Genomic DNA, 27255 nt, shown 5'->3' on the forward strand with positions numbered 1-27255 from the left:
ATTTTATACCTGTACGAACCCAGTAAAACACAGAAATCACGATTTACACACACTCTGAATTTAAAACTGGTCACAGCACTCTCGTACATTGAGACAATAAGTAATCATTCGCTCAATGCAATCTCTTATGGACATTACTATAACTATAGTGTCACTATCCAGAAAACTTGGAAATGTGTCACAATGTTGTTAAATTATTCAGTGTTTCTTTAATGTTACATAGTTACATAGTTACATAGCTGAAAAGAGACTTGCGTCCATTAAGTTCAGCCTTCCTCACATATGCTTTTGCTGTTGATCCAAAAGAAGGCAAAAAAGCAGTCTGAAGCGCTTCCAATTTTGCAACAAACTAGGAAAAAATTCCTTCTTGACGCCAAAATAGCAGTCAGATGTCTCATTGGATCAAGCAGCTATTACCCCACTAATTAGAAATTATATCCCTGTATGTTATGTTTTTGCAAGTATTTATCAAATTGCAGTTTAAACATCTGTATAGACAATGTGAACATCAGAATTGTTCATATTTTGTAACAGACCTATTTTTTTTTTACTCCGTGTTTTTTTCAGGTGACATTTACAAAGAGAAAGTTTGGGTTAATGAAGAAGGCTTATGAACTGAGTGTTTTATGTGACTGTGAAATAGCGCTAATAATCTTCAACAGCACAAACAAACTATTCCAGTACGCTAGCACTGATATGGATAAAGTTTTGCTGAAATATACTGAATACAATGAACCGCATGAAAGTCGAACAAATTCAGACATTGTTGAGGTAAGAGTTGAAAGCATTATTTTTATGAACATTACTCTGCATCTCTTGTGGCAAGGTGTTCTATAAGCTTAGCATTATTGGCCAACTCGCTCTGCATTTTGTATAGAAGTGCTAAAGATGCTTAATTCTTTCTTTCTTTTTACCAACTTGTTCAACTACATATTGTACAATCTTTAACATGTACCTGTTATGGTACATGCAAGTTTGCCTAATTTAAAAGTATATTAAATTCTGTGTTTAATCTGTACTAGCGGAATTACTATAATATATAGAACTGTGGAGAAGAAGCTTTTTAAAAATGAGGTCCCTAGTATACTTGATCCCTCTTCTAATTGTCAGTTAATTCTTCAGCATAGAGTTTGCATAATAATCTCTGCTACAATTGACCGACACTGGAGAGCAGGAGAACCTTCCAACAGGTGTTTCTTCTGCTCTCTGGCATAGCAAATATTGCAACATTTCATAGGAGATGCCGATGAGTTGTCCATTAAAACCAGCATGTCTGCCTTCCTATCCCCAAGTAGGACAGATCAAATCAGATCGTGGGAAGTATAGAAGCGGGACTTAAGGTGGCTGTTTTAGATAACACCAACAGAGCTCACACATGATGGTGCTGGAAGCAAGTATTATCTATATATTGAGATTTTGCAATATAATATATAGTTTATATATATTGTAAATTGCATATTTACTGCCTATGACAGACAAAAAGGTATGTTTTCTTTACACATTCTGGAATGATGTACCTCCTTCTTCCAGCTATTGGATAGGACCTCCATCCCAAAATGATGCAATCAGCATCCTACTTTCTAGTGTGTGAGTGCACCACTACACATAATCAGCTGTTTTCTAAACATTTGAAGGTGGGAAATACAGCTGTGAAAGGGCAACCTTTCTAGATCTCCATGTTAGTAGCCTTTATGGCTACGATGTAGCAGTAAAGCTTAGCTTCAGATTTACCATTAGGCAAATAAGGTATTTGCCTACAGGTGCATGTCTTCGAGGGGCATTTAAAATGTGTCTTTTCAGAGCTCAAATAGACTGATGGTGAGAGTTGAGTACCAGGAGCCTTGACCAGAGTCATCTGTAGTACATCCCTATGATTGATAGCAGAGCTGCAGGAAGAATAGGATGTGAAACTCAGTGCTGTCAAAGCTCTTCCTGTGTCTGTGTGTGGGGCTGGACCGGAAGTGGAAGGGATCACTTCCTGTCTGCCCACTAACAGCCTCTCACACAGGAAATGCCTTGCAGGTGGAGTAGTGACAGCACTGAGTGACACACACTGTATACTACCTCAACTCTATTAGCAAACATAGAAAGATAATTAGCAAATAACCCTCCAAACTTTATATGCTTGTACCCTAAACAACCATTTTTCCATAACCATAAATGTAACTTGCCCCAAAAGCTGAACAAACCTTTCCCTTAGTCCCAAATGTAACCACTGAAAGCTGTTAAGGGACTCTGTAAGCACTGTAACAGCTTTATCTCATTACAGTGGTTATAGTGTTTGGATTCTCCTTGTGCCACTCTTTCATTCAGTGTAAAAACTGTTTTAATTTTCTAATTCTAAACAAGAGTCCCTCTCTCCCTTTGTGTTGCTTGTGCTAATACTGATTTATGCATGGCAGTGGGTGGCTGGGATGTCAGCTGACTGCTTTCAGCACCCATTGCTGGTATACATTTGTATGACTAGAAGGAATTGTCTAATCGCTGCTTTAGCAATATCTCCAGTAGGGGTGAAGCTGTGGGCCACAATGAACCCTCGTTCATTGTTAAACTGCTTGAAAAATGTCTTAACACTGAATGGAGGGAATGCACAAGCGGTCTCCAGCCACTATTACCAATCCAATTAGATAAAATGATTATAGTGCCGACAGTGTACCGTTAATACCCTAATTCTGAAAAATAATAAAATAATAATACTAATAAAATGTTAAATTGCTTCTCCTCTTTACATTTAATAGCCCTTTGCATAGTACAATTCATTGTTGAAACTATATTTTAAATAGATATTAATTATAATTATATCTTGATTTCAAGACATATTGATCATTATAGGTGCACTTTCAAGTGTTTTGAGCATCCTTACAGATTTGGCAAAAGCCCTCATATCACTATATCCGAGTTGGTGATAGTCTGCTCCATTTTCCTAACTTTCCGAATCCCATTTTCAATTCACTACAATTCAATGTTTAGTGCTTAAGTCAAGACTTTCTTTTGAAATAGGGATTCCCAGCAATCTTTTTACCTAAGGCAAGGAAGATGTCTAAAAACATTGTTACATTGTAAACATTGTGTGATGTGTAACCAAGTGTAACCTTCCAGAATAGAGCCAAATTAATGTATAAAATATACGAAAGCAAATTCAGAAGTTCAAGCCACATGGGATACACAATGGCGAGGATTTTTCCTCACTCTTCATACCTTCAGTTTATTCAGCTGTTCGAAAAGTGAAGATCTACAATTTATCAAAGATACCAAAGATTAGGCTTATTTCTGAACGTTGTGCATTGGAACATGGGTGTACTCCAATGTATTTCATGCAAGGTTTACTGTTCCTATAAATATTTGAGACATTCCCTGCTACGCTAGGGTGTCCGCGTCCACCTTGAAAATGTAATTTTTATGGCATTTCTTCAAATGCTATGATTTTGTTATCGAGCTTGTCTGGGTGTCACGTTTGGACTTAGATAAATACCTCACAACTTCACATAGCTCCTGGATGAAGATCTGTACTGCTATCCCTTTACAAAACTGGTATAACCTACACCCTTTACAACGTTATGCCAACGTGATGACATTTTTATGATCACTTTCATTTAAATGTCTCGTTAGCAAATTATGGCATACAAAATAAATACTACCGAAAAAAAACATTAAAATAATAGCGAAAATCAAATTTCTGACATTTCTTCTTTAACCCCTTAAGGACACATGACATGTGTGACATGTCATGATTCCCTTTTATTCCAGAAGTTTGGTCCTTAAGGGGTTAAATATCTTTATAACTAATAAATTGCAGTGGTATCCCCCATGCACTTAAGAATGTTTAAAATATTGTATTATACAATATGCATGTTTCAAAATATGGCAAACAGTTACATTTTAATGTGCTAATGTGACCACCAAGAAGCTTTTTAAGAATTTGTTGGTTAAGGGGTTAATTAAATGCCACGCTTTTGTAAAAGATGTTAAATGGGTTCAAATTAGCACTATCCTATATTGCTAAGTAGACTGCAATATCCTGTTAAGTTGATTAGTGACCTCTTGACCTTCACATGTTTGTTCAGGATCCTAATTATATGATTCGGCCAGAGGACACACAGGCCACAAAGTAAGCATTTCATTGTTGGATTTATCTTTAAAATCATTCAATTGCAGCACGTATGGTGAAACATTAAGCAATATGACTTGCGCATTTGTGATTTAAAAAAAAAATAATATATTTTTTTATTCATTTACGACTGTTTCACAGTTTAAAATAAATAAATCTTTCATGGTGTTGGAAAAAAAGTCCAGACAATTGGAATTCTATTCCAGACATCAATGATACACGAGTGCGTCTCATTTTTCCATGAACCAAATTCATGTATTTTTTTGTTTTTTATTTATTTATTTTGCAAAAAATGCTAAGAAACCAACCCAACAAACAGATCCCTTTTCAATTTCTTTCATGTAAATATAAGTACAGTTTGCATAAAACCTCACTTTAAATGAAAAGCTGTACGGCACTGTTCATATTCTTAAAAGCCATGAAATGAATTAAGGAACCTCAGCCAGTGGCTTCATGTGTCCACACTGGACATGCTGCTGTCTTACTTCTCATATGACTTAGGACTGAGATGCCAGTCATTTCTTGGTTGTAGAAGACGTCTCTTTAGACGAGTAAATCATAACCTCTTTAGAAGCAGACATGTATAAATATATAGAATTTGCCTCCATACCCCATCTCTGTGTATGCCCGTTCGGCAGCCTTGCAAAGAAAATCGTGTTTTAATAACAAATTAAATTTATGAAATATTACTGTGCATGAGCATTTCATAGCACAGCTAGGGGTCTGTCTCAATGCAATCAGATGATCATGAGGCTATGCAGAGAACAAGATCTCCTGATCAGTCAATAGATGCAGAGAGTGAATTCCAAATTTAAGCTCAAAAAGTTCTCTTTAAGTCAGCTATACTTTTAGTTCTGGTACTCTGGCTTTAAACTTGAAATTCACTTTTAATTCTCAATTTAGCGAATAACCCTGTATGTTCTGTATCCACTCACGCTGCTTTGTGTGCACTCAGAGCTGGAGTAGTACACTGAGCACAGTAAATCACTCTCCAACTAACGCCCAGGTACCTGGAGACCCAGTAACACACAAATACACAGGTGCACAATGTACAATGTACACAAGTAGGATCTCCTGCCTGCTGGCTATAGTTGGAATTCTTACAACACTGCGCATGTGTGTTACGCTCACACAATAGATACAAAGAGACTGTCTGTGATCAGAACTCTGACGGAGATTTTACTCAAAACCATGTTTGACTGTTTTACTGAACATTAGGACGTGCACGAAACACACATTCTGTATGCCAAGTGAACCATCTACTCCGTGCTTTATACAGAATGGCACCTAACTGGCAGTGCTCTGTGTAAGGCATAAGGAGGACAAAAGCATTTTCCAGGGACATCATTGTGGCATTTCACGACATAAGTGAAATAATTTCAGTGGTAACATTGTGACAATATATAAATGGGTCAAAATGACAACAAATACAGTTTATGTAACGAGCAAAAGAAACAATATATGAGAAGAATTGGGGGGAAATATATACAAATATATGTAAGTAGAAATATATATACTCATATAGAGAGAGGGGGAGTCAGCAAGAGATAGAAGGGGAGATAGAGCTGTTTGGTAAAATGAATTTAGAGCACAGGAAAATTGTCAATATTTTGTAAGACTGTTTTTTCCATTAATTATGTTCTATCTAAGCATGCCGACATGAAGAAGAAAAAAAAATATATATATATATAAATGCAAAGGTGGGATTTTTCTACTCGAGTGGGATATTTTCACAACATCCTTGCCTTCCTTCTTTTTCTGCCAATTGTTTTATGTTTTTGCAGTCACACTGAAATGCCTGTTATTCAATAAAAATATGGTGGCATTTCATTTTCTCCCCCAACACTGCAGGACTAGAGATAGGGTTGATAGATCGCTTCTTGTAATGTGACAAACGTATTAAAACATGCCTACTCAAGGACCCTAAAGTGTAGTGAGGATCTCTCACTAAAGCAACAGTCTGGAACCCTAACCCATTGGTCCTACGGATCGTGTTTTTTTTTTCCTGTTCAGGTCTTGGCGTGCCTACCTTATATTTAATTAGTTCTTTTACTAATACGTTATATTTTTCTTATTCTTTTTATTTATTTTATAGGTTTTGTGTTTTGCTTTTTTTTTAACGTTTGAATTATTTATATCTATTATATTTTATCCCTTTCACTGTGTGGTTAAAAGGAAGAATCTCTTTTTTTAAAGTGAGGGGTCTTTCCCTAAGTATCAAGGGATTGCTCAAAGTTCACAAAAAAATACTTCTTTGCCTTAGGGACAGAGGTTATAATAGAGTCCTTATTCCTTTCGATGTTCATTTCAAATGGATTGTTTCTTGTCCCCCTAGGATACATGAAACCAAAGAGTTGGCTAGGATAGAAATAATCACCCTTAGAAATGGGTGGTAACACTGTCCATCAAGACATTAGTTTAAGGAGGTGGATGGTGGTGGCCTATTTTGCCCCCTGTTATTCTTAGAGGGACAGGTGAAGGATTTTTGAAATATCCTAGCACAATAAAAGTGGTTTAGGACCCCTGTGTAAGAACTACAATTGGCTTAGAGCCCTCTCTGTCAGTAGAGGGGTCATGTGTCTAGTTAGATATCTGATAACCCCATACGCACACCATCATGGTATGTGGGGTAACCTCCCTCCACCCACATATATGGATAAACATGAGACAGCTTATTTAAAAGCAGAAATCTTCCTTTTTCCAAATATTCTGAGTCTCTATAGGATAATTTCTGGGGAAAGTATTTTATGTTAATTATTCTTATTATTAGTACTACTTTACTCTGCTAAGTGAGTTTGAAGTGGGGTATAATATAATATTATTAAAGTGTACTTTACCAATTACCAATACCAATTCTTGGGATTTTGGGTCCTTTGAAATATTTGTATTATTTTTTATTAGATATTTTATTCCAATGCATTTTCCACATCAACTACAAAAAGGAACAACAATATCTTGTTTCTATTAAAAAAAACAAAACATATGTATAGAATCCTACATTTTGTTTTTGTTTTTTTTGCGGGGGACATTAAACTGATGTTGGAAAACTAATGTAAATTTTTAAAATATTTAAAAAACAATCTCTCATTCTCTTTTACCATGTATCGTTGTCAGATATGGACACAGGAAGTGATAGTTGTAGATTGCCAGGAAGGAGATTTGCTTTGTCCTTGGTGATCTAAACTATAGAGAAAGAGATGTGTGTCCCCTCTTGCTGTGCTCCTTCTTAGCATGTAGACAAGGGACAGACAAAAATAGTTGTAAAACTACAACTTCCATGATGCTTTGCCAGTCTAAAGTCTTACAAAGTATCAGGATTGGGGCAATTGTGGATCTACTTTTTGCCATGGTTGTTGCAGATTAATAGCCAAGAACAAGAAATTGAGCCAGGCACAACACAGAAAATGAGCAACAACATCGATATGGACTTAGGAAGTCCAGATCACCAAGTTTTCCAAATCATTTTTTCTCCTTGGAACTCAAAGACACCATTCATTTGGATATTTTACCGCCTTTGTTCTTTATTATTTATCATTTGTAAAAAAAAAAAAAAAAAATGGTTCTCAAACTGCAGGTCCCGCTCCTCCTTGATTTAATGCCTAGATGTTATTTTCGATTATTTTACTTCTAAATGTAAATCGTAGACGCAGTAAGCCGAACCATTAAACAGTTGTTTTTGTTTTGTGTGTTTATTAAACTTGGCTTCAGTCTAGCATGCAGTCGCTTCTCGTGAAGGGTTGTAGGAGCCTGCTTTGACATTCTCTCACTTGGACAGATTTTCTGCCTGACAATATAGGCATCTTGACAGATCGTCTTGAGAACCACCCTTTATCTTCATGATATTAAAATGAAAAAGAGTGAGTTATAATATTCATGAGCGATCCTGTATTCTGTATATCAGCTTTTCTATTTTTTTTATTTATTTATTTTTGTCACCAGGAAGTGTGAAAAATAAAGGGAAAAAAAATAAAGTACATGATACAATCTGTTAAAAATGGCTCACACCTTTTAAAAAAATAAAAATTTAAATAATTCACTGAATTATTAACATACATACAATTATCCAGCCACAGCATGTAGAAGCTAGTTTTCTTACGGTATGGTGTTTGAATGACTCTGTGTCATTTGTTTTGTGATTTAGATGTATATGCAACATTTGTAGCCAGCAATATTTACCGTGCTGTTGAGCAAGCTTCTCTGCGAAGCTTCACGTTTTATCATGGATAGATTTAGCACATAGGAAACACTAGGAGTGTGAAAACAGCTTGATGTCACCATTGGCAATAAAAGATCCCAAGTTACAGAGCACGCTGGTACATTACAGCATCCTCACACTAGATTTAAAATGCTTGAATTTGTGTTCTATGATACATTGATTTGTTACAAGAATTAATAGTTAAACTAATGTTTTTTGGTTTTACTGGTAATGTATTTCGAGTTGCTTGTCATTTCAAGTGCTACGGAATCTGTTGGCTCTATATAAATGGCGATAATAATAATAAAGTACTGGTGTTCCGTTTTTGGAGACACCAGAGAAAAATTCACATAAAGAATAGAATAGGATAGGAGTGAGCGTTTTACTGGCTATGCGGCCAAGAGTGCCTTGACCTTCGATTATCGATTGTATCGATAGGCAACCCCCCTGTGACCCGAGGAAAGCCATATGCCACTGCAAAGTAAAGCCTGGCCAGTGCAAGACCACGTTCATCATCAGAGAGGACTTGCTTCTTTAGAGCCAACTGGATTCTTCTGCAGTAGAAAACCAGATCCCGGGGCCGTATCAGTGGAAGCTGGAGGGGACCCAGATAAGTTGCCAAATCGTACTAAAAGAGTTCGACTACTTACTATGGGAGGGTGCCAGGGCTCTTTTTGCAGCACAACCCGTAGAGAGGGTTGTAGTGGTTATGATGTTCGAAGGCCATTTTTTTTAGGCACAAATAAGGAAAGCTGGCCAGCACGGCACATAGCATAGTCTTTCCCCTCTTAAAGATATCTCTACTATAAAAGTATCTAAGCAACATTATGAAAAATCATGGCGGGTGTAAATTATGCTAAGGGTGCCCAGATCCACCATGCTTACATGGACACAAAAGTTTCCCATACATGGGTTGCCCTGCAGTGTGTATAATGCATATTCTTCATTGCCTAATTGCCTAATCTAACACACCTTCTTCTGAATTCTACATACTACAGGGCAACCTTTTCATGCGCTGCCCATCAATATGTATATATGATATGCATCCTAGAAAAGATGGTGGATTTGGTCACCCTGTTTATGTTGTTTATATCAGACTAATAAACACAAAAGTGTTTAACCCCTTAAGGACACAACTTCTGGAATAAAAGGGAACATGACGGAATATATCCGTCATCTGTCCTTAAGGGGTTAATGGTCTGAAGAAAATGGGAACTGCCATCGTCAGAAATGTGGCCATTACAATTAAAATATATATATATATATATATATATATATATATATATATATTTCTTTAAATACTGAGTAACCCTTTAAAATGCTGAAAATGGCTTGGTGTATTCTGCCTCAAATCAATATTCTCTGTAAATCCCTTAAACTTTAAGGGATTCAAGCATTTAAAAAAAAAAGTATAAGTGCATTTTATCAAGGGTGATAATTCGTATCAAAGCCTTTTATAAAGTGCCATTCGACACATGCTGTTCAACATTGAGCACATGTTTACAGCAGGCTTTGCATACCCTCTGGCACTCAACAAGTTAACTTGAAGAAAATGTGCATGTAATTAATTGTGGAGTAGAACGGGGAGCTTGATTCATGTGACATTCCTTTGAAAAGCATGCCGTTCGACCACGTGGCCCTCTGACAGAAATCTCCCAATCCCATTTCCTTGATTGTCTTATTTTGCATTAGCCTGTCAAATCTCAAGAGCGAGTAGTTGGTTTTGTGACCTGGCTTGTGTCTAGTCACCTGTTGGGATGTTTTGAATAGGATTGAATAAGGAAAAATCCCTCTGTGTCAATGATATTTAAAGGTCGCAGCGTTAATAACTGACTGTGAGGTTAATTAGATTTCCAAAGTCTCTTCATATCAATTAAGACTTGCATCTTTAAACTTGTTGTAAATAAGCAATGTAACTATTTTACCGTTTAAAAGCACGGTCAGTAAATATATTAGCAGTAGGATATTAGCCGTATATTTTTTATTTATTTTTTGCAAACGTTTTTATTTTTTTTTAGCCACTTGTAATACAGGACAAAACAGCAATTTTATGTGAAAATTATTATTGAGTGATACCTAAAAAAGTTATGTTTTTTATTTTTTATGTTTTGACTCATCCTTAACAATAACTAGGAGTATTATAGATTATACTTTTTCTTTCATACTTCTGATTAATCAGATACATTAAAGGAACACTATAGGGTCAGGAACACAAACACCTGACCCAATAGTGTTAAAACCACCATTTAGGTGGCTTGCCCTCCCCTAAACTCCCTTATAAGGGGTTAAAACTCACCGTATTACCAACGCTGCACGGATCCACCTCCTTGGTGACATCATCAGAATTTACGATTTATAGCCAATCCAATGTTTTTCCATAGAGTAAGCATTGGTTTGGCTGAAATTGGCAAGGAGGTGGGATGGGTGCCAATCAGCACCTCCTCATAGAGATGCATTGAATCAATGTATGAGGAAAATTCTGCACTGGCCCAGGAAGCAGCACTGCCCCAGGAAGCACCTCCAGTGGCCATCTGAGCAGTGACCACTGGAGGTGTCCCAAGAGGGCAATGTAAACGCTGCCTTTTCTGTGAAAAGCAGTGTTTGCATGAAAATGCCTGAAGGACCTGATTATACTCACCAGAACAACTACATTAAACTGTAGTTTTTTTTTCTGGTAACTATAGTGTCCCTTTAAATAATACTGTGCCCCGGGCAGAAGTGGAAGCAAAGTAACTGGGGTTGTGTTTCTTTAATTTTGTTTGGCAACGCAGTATGATACATAGCAAAACCACCCTCTTGGGTAAATGATGTTGGTATTAGGATTCAAATTATTTTTTTTACACATTGGAATATAGTATAAAATTCCTCTTTGTATGTTTTCATTATTTTTACTAAGCATTCTTTTTGCGACGTGATTCATTTTGGAGTTTATTTACCAAACAGTGAGCTCTGCCAAAGCTCACGCCAATTAATTTCATTTGACAACTAATCTAAAAAAAAACCCACTTTATTCCAATTTACTGTTTTGGACTAAATTTTGCAGTACAAATGTCAACTTAGTAACCCATGCCTTCTCATACAGAGATCAACCTTTTATTTTATATACAAGTGAAATTGTTTATGGGGATAAAACCAAAGTAGAGAGGAACAGATGAGTTCCTTTCATTACGAAGTGCACAAGATGCCTGTCTGGTAGCAGTCTCTTTAACAATACAGACATTTCAAAACGGTGAATTACTTTGATGTAGACAAAACAAACTATGATGTTTATTGAAGAACGCTACTGCATCTCATTGTTTATCTAGAAGCTTAAAAAATAATATATGATAATGTGTGATCGTGAGCAACGGGACACAGTGAACGCAGCTCAAAGAAATAAACAACTGACATGGAAAGCTGTAATAGACAATTATATAAACCTTATTTGCCGAGTTCTGAGCAGGTTCTTAATGAGCTCGTCGTCATTGGGCGGTATCATGACTAAGTGATCGTGGTCAGTTTTACTGTTGGCCAAAGCTCATCCTTCATACTTTGGTAAAACACAGCAATTATGTGGAAGAAAAAAAACATCTTCATTTATGATTTGTTATAAACATACACAATAAGCTATTCGCAAGAGTGGCTGCTAAGAAATGCAATATTAAGTGCTTCACAAACATGAAAAAGAAAGATAAGACGGCAAATGCATAATTTTCTTTTCTAGAGAGTTTCTAGAGAGTTGTTATATATACCGGTACTTTAGGTTCGAGTAGCTGTGTTGGTCTGCGGAGGCAGATGCAAAATAGAAGCTAATGCTGTATCCAGCAATACAGTAAATGCAGTGATATCTTTATTAAGCAACAGAAAAGCCTCTTCGGTTTTTAGGCAACAATAACCATAATTCTCTGCCAGCTAATGGTGAAAAGTAATTCAGAATGAGAGTCTCCCATTTCTCAAGTCAAAAACACCAGTGGGATGTTAAATGGACACTCTGAGCAGCAAACTCCCTACATCTTAATTCCCTGCACTCTAACAAATGTAAGGATTGCCGTTTCTTAGAAATGGCAATGTTTACATTTTTTTCAGTCAGTGTGCCTCTAGTGGCAGTCAGACAACTGCTAGAGGTAGTTGCTCTTGAAGATTTTCAGCAACTGAAAGTCCACACATTCGATATTGTTATGCCACCATGGAAGAGAAACATTAGGATAATACTTCTCTACCAGAAACATCGGGTTGGGCCAAGATAATGATCCATGGTGGTCTAACAGTGGCCAGAGCTGATACCACGGTGAGACCATGACACACTGGAAAAAATCTATGCTTTCTTTCCTTTTTGTTTTTTTAGATTTCCAAAAGGAGGGTACATCTAAAAGTTAAAAGGAACACTCTAATATTATGAACAAATATATTTATTCATAATGTTCGATGTTACTTTACATTTATGGCTCTAGGCATTTAACAGAATATCTGTACTTCCCAAAATGTAAACCATTTTTTTACAATATCAGTAGGTACATTTTCAGTATTCCAAGGACCAGAACGTACTACAAAGTCTGGCTGAACAGCGAGAGAATTGGAGATATACAGCTCAAATGTATTTGATAGTTTTGTTTTTTTTAAATTGTTCTGTTATTTGGCACAACGCAATTGCTAAACTATCCAGTGCATTTTTCCTGTGTGCTGGGTACAGATTATTGACAATGGTGGTAACATTTAGCTCAGCGATTCCTGATTCACGGTGACTCCTCCAAGAACAAAAATAACCCAACTTGAAACAGACTAATGGATTTTAACTGCTACTAAATTACAGACGCTCGTAGGTAGCACGCAACAGGAGAAATTAGGTAAATCCTTTCAGTTTAGTTACAAAATACTTTTGGCAATTAGAAAGGTGTCAGCTATGATCAGATTAACTGAATGGAATATGTAACGTGTTTTTGATCCAGTTTGAAGGAAAGTTACACCAACTGAAACAGCTGCAGTCCTGTAGTCATACTATTAGACAGGATATTTCATTTTCATATAAATATATCTTGCTTTTTATGGTTCCACCTACTGTGGATACAAATAATTTTGTATGATTAGAGAGGGACTTGCATTTCATTCTTACTAGTGTATCATTGTACAGTCATCACTGGACCTTATAGGTCTATAACTGTCTATAACTGTCTGCCTGTCTATCTATCTATCTATCTATCTATCTATCTATCTATCTATCTATCTATCTATCCATCTATCCATCTAGGAACAATCTCTAAGTAACAATTTCTTTGGCTTTACTGCCTTAATATATATATATTTTTTGTGATTCCAAACCTTAGAATTATTTGACCTTTTCACATGACTAGCATTTATGACTTATCACCTACTAGCAGCAGACTGATCATGTCTGATGTTTAACTTAGGTGGGCATTTTTCACAAATGATCTACATATGTGACATGCCCATTTGCTTACAACATATTTTTCAGGTGGGGATGGGGGGGGGGGGGTTGTTGCAAACTGTATAACTTTAAGCATTAAATAGATATATACAACAAAGGTCTACACATACCATTTTAATTACAAAAATCAGTCTGTATGTATGTATGTCTGCCATTGGGTAAACATAAAGCTGTGCTGTGTCTTGTGGATTTACAGTAACTATACCACGACTACATCACAAACAAAATTATTTGAGATTTTAGATGAAAATAAAGAAAGAAGGAAAAAAATAAAAATAACATTTTCATATGACACTATATCATTTGTAGTTAGGTTCCTATTTCAAAACATTACAGGATTTTCTACAGTGTTCCTTTGGTCTATCTATATTTACTTAAGCAACTCTGATGATATTAATGACTGAACTACAGTGTTCCATGGTCTCACCAATGGTGGGATTTGTACAAGTCTCTGCACAGTTAATAGTGGCCTGACCTGCTATGTATATTTCTAAAGCCACAGTAGTTCCATCCCTTTGAGCCTTGTAACTAAGTCTCTGGTACTGCTTGAGCTATTTTTCATCCTACTAGCTCCAATTTGTTTTTATAAATCTCTTTTGATTCCTTTGCCTGGTGAACTCTTTGAGAGCGGGCGCAAACCGTGCCTTTAGAAAGTTAAATGGTACAGCAATTTTAATATCGCAGTGTTCGACATATTGAGATAATAACAGTCTACGTTTTGAATGGCCCAGTGAAAGGAACACATTGACGTAACTGGTATCTTGTAGGTTGTTTTTTTTTTTTTTGTGTATTATTAAGCTGCTCTTCAACGTAAAAAAATATTTCATGATTCACGATAAACCAACAATTGTCTGCATTGAATAGAAGCTGATATATTTTATTTTCATATTCATGTGGACTGTTTTAAACGGTGAGTTGATTAAAACGGTTTACCCGACTATCAACGTTGGAAAAAGTTTCCAAATCAGCTCAACGTGATACTTTTTCAGTAAACGGTTAGGGACAAAACACTACTAGGTGTTCATCTTGCCAGCGTTTGAAGTTTTAGTTTTACAGTTTCACAACTGTACCGTCTTTCCAAAACATCTGTTGGCTGACAGATCGGAAAAATGTTTCACGCAATACTCTCCTATATCCATAGCACTAAAGTCTTTCTTTCAATCCGGTCGTAGAAGAATGGCTTTTGTTTTCATTGACACCGTTTCACATAGTAACAGCTTGTTGCATTTTAGTCCCATGGCCGGAGGGCAGGGTTATTTTTAAATCTCCGAAACTCTCAATTCTTTCTTTTTTTTATTTTTCCAAGATTGAAAGCAGCTGAAATGACTTCAGCTACAGGTCGGGATAGTCAGTTTACAATAAGCCAAAGGAAGTTCTTTCCCCTCCTTCTTTTGTATTTTTTTTTTTCCTAATAAATGTCTCTTAACTGGTAGTCATCTATAAATAGAAAGCCATCTAGCTAAAAATAGAGCAGTTCGAAAGTCTTGCCAAGGAAAATGAAGAGGAATAGGCGTGGACTAGATTTCTCTGTAACCGAGCACTATTCATTGAGAGATCCCTTTGAGAATGCAAGGGATGATAAAGTGCCCTTGAAAAACCACAGGCCCGAGATTCTGTCTTCAGACTTCTGGGTGCCACTAAATATTTTAGCCCAAGGATATATTTTTTTTCAGATTGATCGTAAACACTCTCTGAAAGACAAAGCTTTCTTTTCACAAACCTCTCTGTCTAAAACTTTCCTGATTTTTTTCTTTTTTTTATCAACCTCCAATCTTACAGGTATAAGCACCATCTTATATCACGTACAACATCCATTCATTAGTAAATAACTTTTTAATTAATATTTGAGTTTTGCAGACATATATATATATATATATATATGTTTTTTTCAAGGGGTTGTCCACCTTATTTTTTTAATTTGATGCTAAAGTTTATATTAGTTTGTGACCTGCTGTTAGAAGTATGGTTTACAAGCTTTTTGGAGTAAAAATACTGGTTAACAGTATTACTTACAGAATATTATTGTCAGTGTCACTTTACATTTTTCATTCACTAGTCTCACATTTGAGAGGTTTTAAAGATATAGCGTATCAACTCTTTTGTTCCACTCATATTAAAATGCACTGTAAATGCACTGTAAATGCATTGTAAAAAGCAAAACATACAAAATAGAAAGCATACCTCTAAAGTCCCTCTTAAGAATCACTTGATCTGATCTATCTGATCTGTTTATGATATCATCACTGCGATCTGATCCTGATGGCCATGTCATCGATATAGAATGTGGTCAATCTTGGTTTTTCCCTAGCTTTCTATGGTGAAACTACTGATCTCGTAACATGTTTAGATTCTTTAATTGAATTAGGAGCCGCTGATGGGGCATTCAGACTTTTTTGTTCGCTTATTTAAGAATATGACACACAGGCGTTTTTGGAAAAATACAGTTGTCCACATGTTGTGAGATCTCCGAGTAAATCATAAGTGGATCCAATGTACAGGGAGTTTCGGGCTATTTTTGGGGGGTGGGGAAACAGAAACATATAGATGTAAAACAGTTGAGTGGATTTGATTTTGCAAGTTAATATTTTTTTTTAGTTGCTCATCCCTTTTCTCCCAATTTTGTTTTTTAAATGTCCCCAAAAAGAGCAGATTATTTTAAAAGCACATACAAATGTACATATCTAGCAATAGTTATTTGCAGCTTATTAAGTTGTTAGTAGTGGTTGGATATTTTGTGATTATATATCTGGAATTCAGTCTTTTTCTCTGCTGAGTGACATCATGCCATCTGGCTCGGCATTGTGATCTGGGGTGTCACTGGCATTACGGAATATCTGCTGCAATCTCAGCTCACAGCCAAACATGTTTGGCTCTTGCCTAAGAAGATCCCAATTGTATTTAAAAATGTTGTCACATGATACGACTTAGAAATGAGGCCCACGAATTGCCGAAAATAATTAAAGGGACACTATAGTCACCTAGACCACTTTGTCTCATTAAAGTGGTCTGGTTGCAGTGTCCCTGTCCTCCTTAGCCCAGCAATATAAAGCATTGTAGTTTTCGAGAAATGACAATGTTTGCATTGCAGGGATAAGACTGCCTCTAGTGGCTGTCTACGTTTTGCATGAGGATGTCCAGCGTCAAGAAAATCCCCATAGGCAAGGATTGAGCAATGCTTTCCTATGGGAAAGGCGTTCGCCACTCATGCGTTCGCCCCTCATGCGTTCGCCACTCATGCGAATAGGTCCAGCCCATCGACTTATGTCGGTAAAGAAGGAGCAGGAGCCAGCACCATGGGACATCAGCGCTTGATTGGTTAAGTTTAAAAATATGTTTAACTCTATATTTGTTATGGGGTTGGGAGTGGTGGGGGGGGGGGGCGGGTTTAGGGGCAGAGGGCATATAGAGTTAGGAATACAGTTTTGTACTTCTAACACTATAGTGTTCCTTTAGAAGTCTTAAACTATAACTACATTATAATTAAGTGCTTAGCGTTATTTAACTCGTCTCTGCTCTTAACACAGCCTCACCCTGCTAATTATTTCACAGGCTTCCTTTTAAATATCTCATTGTTATATATATAATGCCAGCTACGTGGCTTACTGTATATTTCAGACTCTAGAAACTCGGTCCCCCTTTGTGCTCTGATGATGATCTTCTCCATATTCGCTCAGCCCATTAAGTCTGGCTGCCAGCTTTCAACAGCATCCGTCTGCACTTAAAGATCTTAATAAAAATTACAATATTCGTCTTAGGTTATTATGAGAATTAGGGGTAATTAGCTGGAAGATATTTATTGCACCATTTCACTTCCACCTAGATAAATCTGAATGTAAACTCTATTGTGAATTATACATTTTCTATTTACAAAATTATGCATAAAAATAAAACGCATAGGTTTGAAGTCTGTACATAGAATGATGTATGATTATAATGTCAGTGTATGCAAATACAGCCAGCAGAAGTGGGACTAGTAAAAAACACAGAATTAAAAAAAAAAAAAAAAAAACTGCAAGCAGAAAGGAAATAACAGAAAAACATCACTATTTCAATAGCCAAAACAATGAAAGAAACTGAAAAATACCCAGCACATAAAAAGAAAAGAAAAATAGTGTTCTAAGCCTCAATCTCCTTATAACAAATATGTATATATATCACTATTTTAAGGAGAGGAGATTAGGCAAGGTATCTTTTATGAGGAAGTATCTAGGGGTTTGGGGACCTCTAGTCACTGGGAGGGGAGGGTGACTCGAGCCTCAAGGACCCCTTGTTAGGGATAATTATTATTATAAGACCCCACCACCGTCAGTGGATGGGAGTTGGGGAAGAATAGATCCATCTCTACTTTATCATTTAGAGCCCCCACCTGCCACCAATGAGTGGGTACTGAGGAGGCAATAGGTCCACCCCATTAATTTTTAGGCTGGATGGGGACACATATTGTTTAATAGCCCCCACTCATATAATAATTGTATTAGGTGACTTACCATGGGGAACCTGTGCCAGGGGGTCCCTTTGGAATAGTGACTGGTCAGCGATTGTTTTCGTCCAAATGTATTTGGAGGAAACTAAAATTCTGACGGCGCGCAAGTTTGAAATCCATCCCAGTTATTTTATTTATTTTTCTTTAAACTAGCATTACATTTTAAATCTCACAAGTCAATAAAAAAACATAACAAACCCTGCTCACTCCTGATTATCCATTATAATGCTGATGCAGTTGTGTCAAGATTCAACATAACACTTTGTTGTTTTACCCCTTAAGGACACATGACGGAAATATTCCACCATGATTCCCTTTTATTCCAGAAGTTGTGTCCTTAAGGGATTAACATATACTCCATGTTTGAGGATGGTAATTCAATGGGCAAGAGCATAGGAACTGCTCTTAAAGGACCACTATAGGCACCTAGACCACTTCAGCTCAATGACGTGGTCTGGGTGCCAGGTCCCTCTAGTTTTAACCCTTCAGCTGAAAACATAGCAGTTTTAGAGAAACTGCTATGTTTCACTGAGGGTTAATCCGGCCTCTAGTGGCTGTCTCACTGACAGCCGCTAGAGGAGCTTCCACGATTCTCACTGTGAAAATCACAGTGAGAAGACGCTGCCATCCATAGGAAAGCATTGAGTAATACTTTCCTATGGACTCTTTGAATGCGCGCGCGGCTCTTGCCACGCATGCGCTTTCGGCACTGACGTCGGCAGAGGGAGGAGAGTTCCCCAGCGCCGAGGGAGCCCAGTGCTGGAGAAAGGTAAGTGGCTGAAGGGGTTTTAACCCCTTCAGCCCATCGGGAGGGGGGCCATGAGGGTGGGGGGGGGGACCTAAGGATGTTTTCCTGGCACTATAGTGGTCCTTTAAGCTGACTGAAGTATTTATTTAATCCAAAAAATATGTATACATTAATTTTGGTGTTTTCACAAACAGAATAACAAAATTTGGAAAACAAAATCTACATTATCGTCAACTTAATAATGACATGTGATATCTTAAACTTATTTTTTTTTTTTCTTATTCATTCCTTTCGAATAGAGTGTTTTCCATTAAAGGGTTAAAATACATGTTTTCTCTGCTAAGGCGCATTGACTGGGTGTGGAAGCGCTATTACAGTTTTTAAAAGGCTCTATGGCCCATAGTTTTATTTTGTCTGGTTCCTGTAAGGCTTCTGGTGATAAGACTTTGAAAACAAAAGCTGATAATTGATGGAGGGTGCAAGACCATTTTGTGAAGAATTGAGGTCCTTGTTTCTGAAGCACAAAGTTGTATGGTCTCTTTCCTCTTTAAAAAACCATTTTGTCTTAGTGCATGCAACTGTCCCCTCCTTGCGACTCTTTGTAATGCATACAGACCACAAAAGGCTCTTTTATGTAGCACACTGACTGTAATTGTGTCTTATGTGGTGTATTAGTAATTACAAGCCTGAATTTCCATATTGTATCTTTATTGAGGCACGGAAAAATAGGACACACAGCCCTGCACAGTCACATTCAACCTAGTTAGTGGGATACTTCCAGTAATCTTTCAGTAGAATCCGAGTCTTTCATGACCAAATGCATTTTTTAATTTTAGTGCAAATAAATCCTTATTGTGTCTGAGAAATAAAATATTTACATTATTTACATATTCCGCTACTGCATTAGTCAATAAACTAAAAAGAGGCCACGTTTTAATATGTCACAAGTAATTTTAATATATGGCGCTGAAATAAAGCATGTACGCTTAATAAGCTGCGGTGGTCAAATGTAATGCTTGTGATAAACTAGTGTAATTCTAAAATGCATGCACGTGTAATTAAAACATAGTTACATGACATTTAATTTATTGCCTGCTACTGAAAGGTAGCTGCGCTCTGCAATGTATGGGGACGTACACGGCCTTTGTGTGATTAGTTAGGAGTTATTTGTATAAGCTGGTTACAAAAAGCATTAAAGTAATGAGCTACTTGTTCTTCTTTTTAGGGGGTATGTTAATTTTTACTTAACACAGCACAGTGCATTTTATGAATTACTCGAAGTACTCAATGCCATTTGCAAAATCGTAAATCTTCCCAGAACGCATGCATAGCTGTGTTTTTATATTTGTATATGAAGTATCCAGAGCAAATATCATGCACAGACAGGCAGACTTTATTTGTTTTACAGTTCATAGAGTGCCATTATCTAGAGCTGTTTATTATTTAAAGGGACACTCCACTGCCCGAATTAAAAAATAAATAAATGATTTACTGTTAAGTAGATAAACCCCCAACAGAAACATGCATGCATGTAATTATTTATTTTCCATTGGGGGTATATCTAAAAATAGCTTGCAAAAGCTGCAGATCACTTGTCTGCAACCTTTGAAAACCATCCCCTTCTAACCCCGCCCAGACTTTCCGTGGCTGTCCGATCACACACTTCCTAGACTTTGTAAGACCCAACCTTACACCCCCCTGTGTTGCAGGTTTTCTGCTTTATATCCTGAGCCAAGGGCAACCCTTTTCTTCCTTACCTAAGGATGGGCCTGAAGATAAAGCTCTTCAGGTATTCAAGGTGTGCTCAGAATTCCAGGATATATATTCACCATATCACCTAAACAGTTTGGGTAATGCTCTGTACTCTAGTCCCACCCACAGCTACGTACATTCCATAAAAGGATTCCAGTTTGTCCTACGGAAATGTTAGGAGATACGGACTATGTATTTTCCAGAGTTAATGTTATACCCTGATTGCCTTTTACAACATTACCTGTTTTTGTTTAGGCCAGTGTCTGTTTATTGTATTTTCAAGACGTCCTAGTTGCCAAATCTAACAGCGGTTTGGTTTGTGGTTCTCTGTGGTATATGGTAAAACCACCTGACTCATATTTGTGTGCGACCAGAACTAAATTTATAACTTTATAAACAATGTCAGCTATTGACTTGATAGAATGACTTAATAAGCTAATTATATGTTTTAATGTTGTGTACCTTGTATAGTTGTGGTTTCTCCCTTTCTGCGTAAAATAAAGGCACCCTTATTTTGTGTTGCGAGGGGGCCGCGCAGTTTTTTTTTTTGTAAGACAATCTGTATCTCTTCTGAGTAGGTATTAGGTAATGTGTTCGGACCTAGTTGAAAGCTGCCTTGCTTATTGCTTTTTGGAGCCTAAACAAGATCCATCACTCCATACCATGATGTAAAGTCAATAGACGTCAATGGTAATTACTTTTAAGGTGCAAAAATGTGCATGCGCATAGATTAGAATATACATTTATTGCTTTTATCAGATGTCCTGCACATGAAATATTCAAAGATGGAAAACCATATCAAAGCCGCTACATTTTAAACAAAAAACAGTTGACCCAAACTGAATCAGATTAGAGTGAGGTATTGCCAGAGGAAAAGAAAAATCTTATTGGAACCTGGAGAATTTAAATGGCAAGCCAGTACAGTGACATAATCTGTGTTTTAATCAAAGAGTAAATAAACCGTTTTTGTATGTTTATGCAGATCGGCTCTAGAACTGTTGTTGTGCAACTCTGCAGCTCACGTAAAGGTCAGCCAAATTTAAGGCCAGAGTAGCCAAACGGAAAGTACTGCTGACTTGGAGAGTTTGGCTATTTAGAACTTACATTTTAAAATCACTTTAAATCTCACTTTAGTTAAAAGGACACTTTATGGGACACTTTAGTCACCAGAACAACTACAGCTTAATATAGTTGTTATGGTGAGTATAATCATTGCCTTCAGGCATTTTAATGCAAACACTGCCTTTTCAGAAAAAAGACAGTGTTTACATTGCCCCTATGGACACCTCCAAGTGGCCACTCCTCAAATGGCCACTGGAGGTGCTTCCTGGCTCAGTGCTGCACAGTAGGCAGCACTGCAGTTCAGCATCTCCATGCTCTGCATGGGGAAGATGAATTTTCCTCATAGAGATGCATTGATTCAATGCATCTCTATGAGGAGGTGCTGATTGACCAAAACTGCATTTGGCCCCGTCCCCATGCCAATTTAAGACAATCTAATGCTTTCCACATGGGCTAAAAATCTGCAATTCTGATTGTCACAAAGGGAGCGGGGCCAGCACTAACAGACCCACGTGGCACTGGAAATAAGGAGAGTTTTAATTGCTTTTAAGGAGGCTAGGGGGGCATATGGTGGGTTTTGCACTAAAGGGTTTAGGAATACGTTTGCATAGCGTGATGACGTCCAGCGTAGTTTAAAATTAAAACACTTTTCGTGTTCATAGACAGCCACTAGAGGAGGACTTATCCCTGCGAGGTAATTATTGCAGTTTATAAAAACTGCAATAATTACATTGCAGAGTTAAGGGTGATGGGAGTTGGCATCCAGACCACTCCAATGGGCAGAAGTGGTCTGGGTGCCTGGAGTGTCCCTTTAATTCCTGTGCTAGTAACTTTTTCAAATAAAGTGTTTCATCTGTCTACACAAACACAATTAAAAATAGACAGAAGCACAACAAAGAGCCATGACAGCACAACTGACAGCTAGGGAGGAAAAGCAAAGACGCACCAATATAAAAATACGGGGCATCCCTGCAGAAATCTCACCTGATGAACTACCACACTACGCCAGACGCCTGCTGGCCACAATTCTACCTCAAGCCACAGCAAAGAAACTAGCCACAGCTGAGATATACAGACTACCCTCATCGGCAAAAGCACCACCAACCACGGCCCGAGACGTGATACTCAAATGTCCAACAGTTCAGGACAAAATACAGCTCATGTCGGCTGTTAAAGGTAAAACCCCACTGGCGTTCGAGGGTGATACCTTGAACTTCTTCCAGGACCTAACAAAAGCCACCCTCAGCTGGCGAAAAACTTTCCACACGCTCACCAGTGACCTGAGATCTGCTGGCATCACTTACAGATGGGGGACTAACGGCTCCCTGGTGGTGCACCGGAACGGAACCCAGCATACACTCACCTCAATGGAGGACGCTCCCAAGCTACTGGAGACCCTGGGACTGGCGACTCCGAATGCTGCAAATCCGCCCCAGGGACTAACCGTGGTCAATTGGGACCCAGAACATGCTATGGAATGAAGACTGCCTCTGGAGCCCAGCCCGACGCAAGGCACCTGAACCCTCCGGCAGAAACAAACACTGGCACAGACTTTGCAAGTCTCAGGACTGCTACTATGCACTTGCTCACCTAATGTTTTGGCTTACTTGTTGCTTCTCTCTTACTCCTAATATTTCTCCCTGTTTTAAACATATGATCACTTAACACGGGGCAATAGCCAATACATGCATAGCGCAGCTCACCTCGAATAGTCGGGGCACGGCACAAGCCACACACACCTGAAACAGTAATCCCACTTAAAACTAAGTATGGCAACGTCCACACTCTCTTACCCCCCCGCAACTCCCATGGTTAGGAGTAACCACTTTTAAGGTAAAGGGTACACTCACCACCTTTCACGCATCGACACTAGGCCGCTGGGGCTCTCGCTGACTAATGAACCTCTCATATCCTCCTCAACATCTTGCTATTAATGATATACCCTCAATGAAGCATAGTCTACGCAACTCATGCAGAGATGCTCAGCTCGCCAATCACCCAGTCTTCTACACCAGACTCCATACACTCACCACGAACCACCACGACAGACACACAAGTTAAACTTGTATACAACCAGTTCTAAGACCGATAGAAAATGTGCTCTTATAAGAATGCTACGCAACTGATTAACTATGTTTGTATTTCATCCTGCCAGTGAAAATTGTTGTAACATTGCAGGCATACCCCTGTTATTTCATGCACGCAAAAATAAAGAATAAAAAAAAAAAAAAATAGACAGAAAACACAGTCACAGTAAGTATGTCTTAATTTGGCTTGATCCATAGATCATATTTCTTTGCATGTTTCTTTTTCCCTTGTCTGTAATTTGAAGGCAGGTATAATTTCAAACATTTCTTTGGGTAATCAAAATATTCCAATGTTCTCCAAACCAGCCAGCGCCTCACTGCTAATGTACGTGTTTTTCTCTGTATCATCTTAGTTACCCGAGTTACTGATTCTAAACAAGCATAATTGTACAATGTAGCTCCAATTACCAAGGTACTCTAGTGAGCAAGTATCCATCTGATTGACTGTTTGATGTAGATTATGACATTCTGTTTGCAAGATCTCCAGTTTCTGAAAGGTAAAATGTGTTTTTAAAGCAAATTGTAGGCATTATTTTTGTGGGTGGCAATTTCCTCCTCTTCTTCTGCCAACCCTCCTCATATAAGCATGTACCAATTGGGTGCTATGCAAGTTTTTATTATGGCTAAATGGTGTGTGTATATAAGCTATATTTGTATTTTTGCAGTTTGGCAACTTGGTAGGAAAAATGTCATGGTAAGTATTTAATAATGCAACTACTATTATATATTTCCTGCTAGACGGGACTGCCATATGTTACGGTGTTGTTTTACATTTTAAATGGCGTTCTCACCATTTGATGTTCTCACCATTTGATGACACCTCGGCAGCATCATTAGCCAAGCTCAGAACAAGAATTCTGGGCTGGCTAAGACAACTGATGGGAGCAAGACTTCCACTCCATGTCACCTCTGTCCTCCCCTCAGCCCTTCCTCCCTAACCTCAGAAAGAGTTACTCTAATTATAACCAGAATTTCATAAAAGCTGTTTTTTGGGCTAAAGCAACTCTTAATAAAGAAAAAAAAAAGAAAAGAAAAATCATTTTCCTTGGGCATTTGGCACAGAAAACATCAGAGAGCTCAAAGTCCATTTTCTTGTCTCCTGCTCAGTGGAAAGCCGGGAGCTATTCTGCAATCAAAGATTCTGATTGGCTGATGACATTGCAACATCATGTTCCGTAGAAGTGGCTGGTTTTGACATGTGATGCAATATGTTGCTCTGTGATGATGACAAATTTACAAATGCATCTAAAATCTAAATTTAGATTTTCTATGAAATCATGCACAGATACACACATACACATGTGTTTTCATATACAAAGTGTTTGGTTTCATCCTTAGAACATAGAACCTTTTCAATGTGTTTGTGAGTACATCATTTTTTCCAAACATGTTGTTATGATTAGTAATAAATATTAAATAACAGCGTGATGCATGAATGGACCTGTACGGGTATGATTAAGGAGGACCAATGTTAATATTTAGCTTTAAATTCAAAAATAAAAAAAACTAATTATATGTGTAAATGTGTCAAGGAAAGAATTAATAAAACATTTTTTTAATGATGGCACTAGTTTTCTAATTTATATTAACTGTATATGTGTGCATGAACAAGTTATAAATTGTGAGTAGTGAGTCTGCAGTCATACTGGGTAAACGTGGCTTGACATGGCATTTTTATATTATTTGATTTATTTTCAGCATAGCAATATTTTGGATATAATTGCATGACTATGAAATATTCAAAGTATCAGAAAACCTCACTTTCGGTTAATTTTGCATGCACGGTTTGGGTAGTGCAATTGACACATCAAACACTTCTACATAATTTTTTTAGTGACTGTAGCATTTTTAAATCATGGCCAAGTTGTAGCAGTATATTATTAACCCCTTAAAGACACATTGCGTGCATGATATGGCATGTTAAAAACTAACTTTTTTTTAAAAACCATTTCTCCTTATGGGTTTAAAATGTGTAAACCTCTTAAGCTTGTAACATACTTATGCCTGATGCAATACAGAGCCCAATATAATGAACCTGATATTTTGCATGATTCTGAATACATCAAAATTGCCCTAGTAGATTAAATTACTAGTGCAATTTTAACACAATAGAAATAATTTATTTCAAGTACAATGAAGTAGATTTTGATTGAGAACATCAACACTGGAAGAAGAGTGTTAATGATTAAAGTGATAAGATGTATGCCTGTCAATCATGTGCCTACATAGTTATGTAATAGATACAAAGGTTGGGGATAAGGAACAGCTTTGGTTAAATGAGTTTAAAGGAATAGTAATGTTTAATGTCTAATAAAGCCCGTGCAGCAGAGGACGTTGTCTATAAAAAAATAAATGTAAAACAATGTATTTATTTCTAAATGCTAATGGCCCTTTAAGACTGTTAGGTTCTCTGATTTCCTGAGACAAATTCAAATATTTTGTCTCCTAAATCATTAGAAAACTTAATAGTGCAGCTTCAGTTTAAAAATATAGATTGACAACGGTTATTCGCTATCGTATGTATTTTTTTTATTATTTCAGTGAATTAAATAAATAAAAAAATAATTAAATTTAAAAAAAAATTAAATAATAAAAAATAATATATATATATATGTTCAGAGCCTAGAATGAGGTTGATGCCTGCACAGGCTACAGGGTAAATGTAATATCTACGTCAAGGCAGGATACAGGGTACTGTAAACCTACAACTGCAAGTCTATAGAAAGCATATTGGGAGATACGGTTATACAACATCTGGGAGTATACCATTCGCTCACGCCTGGTCTACAGAGTTCTAAAAGTTTATTTTGTTTGAACATGTTAAACTCACTGAATACCGACCCGATTTCATAACTTTAATGATCTGGGGGAAAAAAATGCAGTCTGATTATTGAGCGAAATACATTCTACGAAATAATTAGGATTAATTCATATTGCTTTATTACTCGTTCCTTCAAAGTTTATGCAAACGTACTGGCGTAACCTGGTTGTGGTTGCTAGCTGTAAATAATGTTGTTCACATGAAAGTTTAAATATTCCTTGTGATTCTATGTTGAACTAAATATAAACAAGATCTCAATGAATCCTCTGTTTCATATCTAGATTAGTTCATTGTATTTGATTGATCCGAATAAGGCACGACTTGACAATGCGCTCTTTGTCGTACAATTAGTTTTGAGGTCCTTGTTTGCTATTTTCACTTCAGATTTGTAAAATGCCTTTATGATTTTTCATAACACTAAATATCATGCTTGGCAACCTTTATTCATATTTCACTAAATTTTCTGTAGATGTGGGACAACTTACCCTTAGAGGGCAACTATTAATGACCAGTATGTTTAATATTATGCTTACATATTCTATATAGTTCACAAATGTATGTTTGTTGGGTTTGAGAA

The 27255-nt window shown here is 37.2% G+C and overlaps 1 protein-coding gene across 6 annotated transcripts in view; it reads left to right on the plus strand.

Annotated features, from left to right (window-relative positions):
- The window catches only part of MEF2C (myocyte enhancer factor 2C), a 246571-nt gene that overhangs the window by 151659 nt on the left and 67657 nt on the right, over positions 1-27255 (plus strand). For all 6 annotated transcript variants that reach the window (XM_063453699.1, XM_063453702.1, XM_063453704.1 and 3 more), the window contains one exon: positions 568-771. In XM_063453699.1, coding sequence (XP_063309769.1) covers positions 568-771 — 204 coding nt within the window. The remainder of the gene's footprint in view (positions 1-567; positions 772-27255) is intronic.

Source organism: Pelobates fuscus, chromosome 5, assembly GCF_036172605.1.
Source record: "Pelobates fuscus isolate aPelFus1 chromosome 5, aPelFus1.pri, whole genome shotgun sequence".
NCBI lineage: Eukaryota > Metazoa > Chordata > Amphibia > Anura > Pelobatidae > Pelobates > Pelobates fuscus.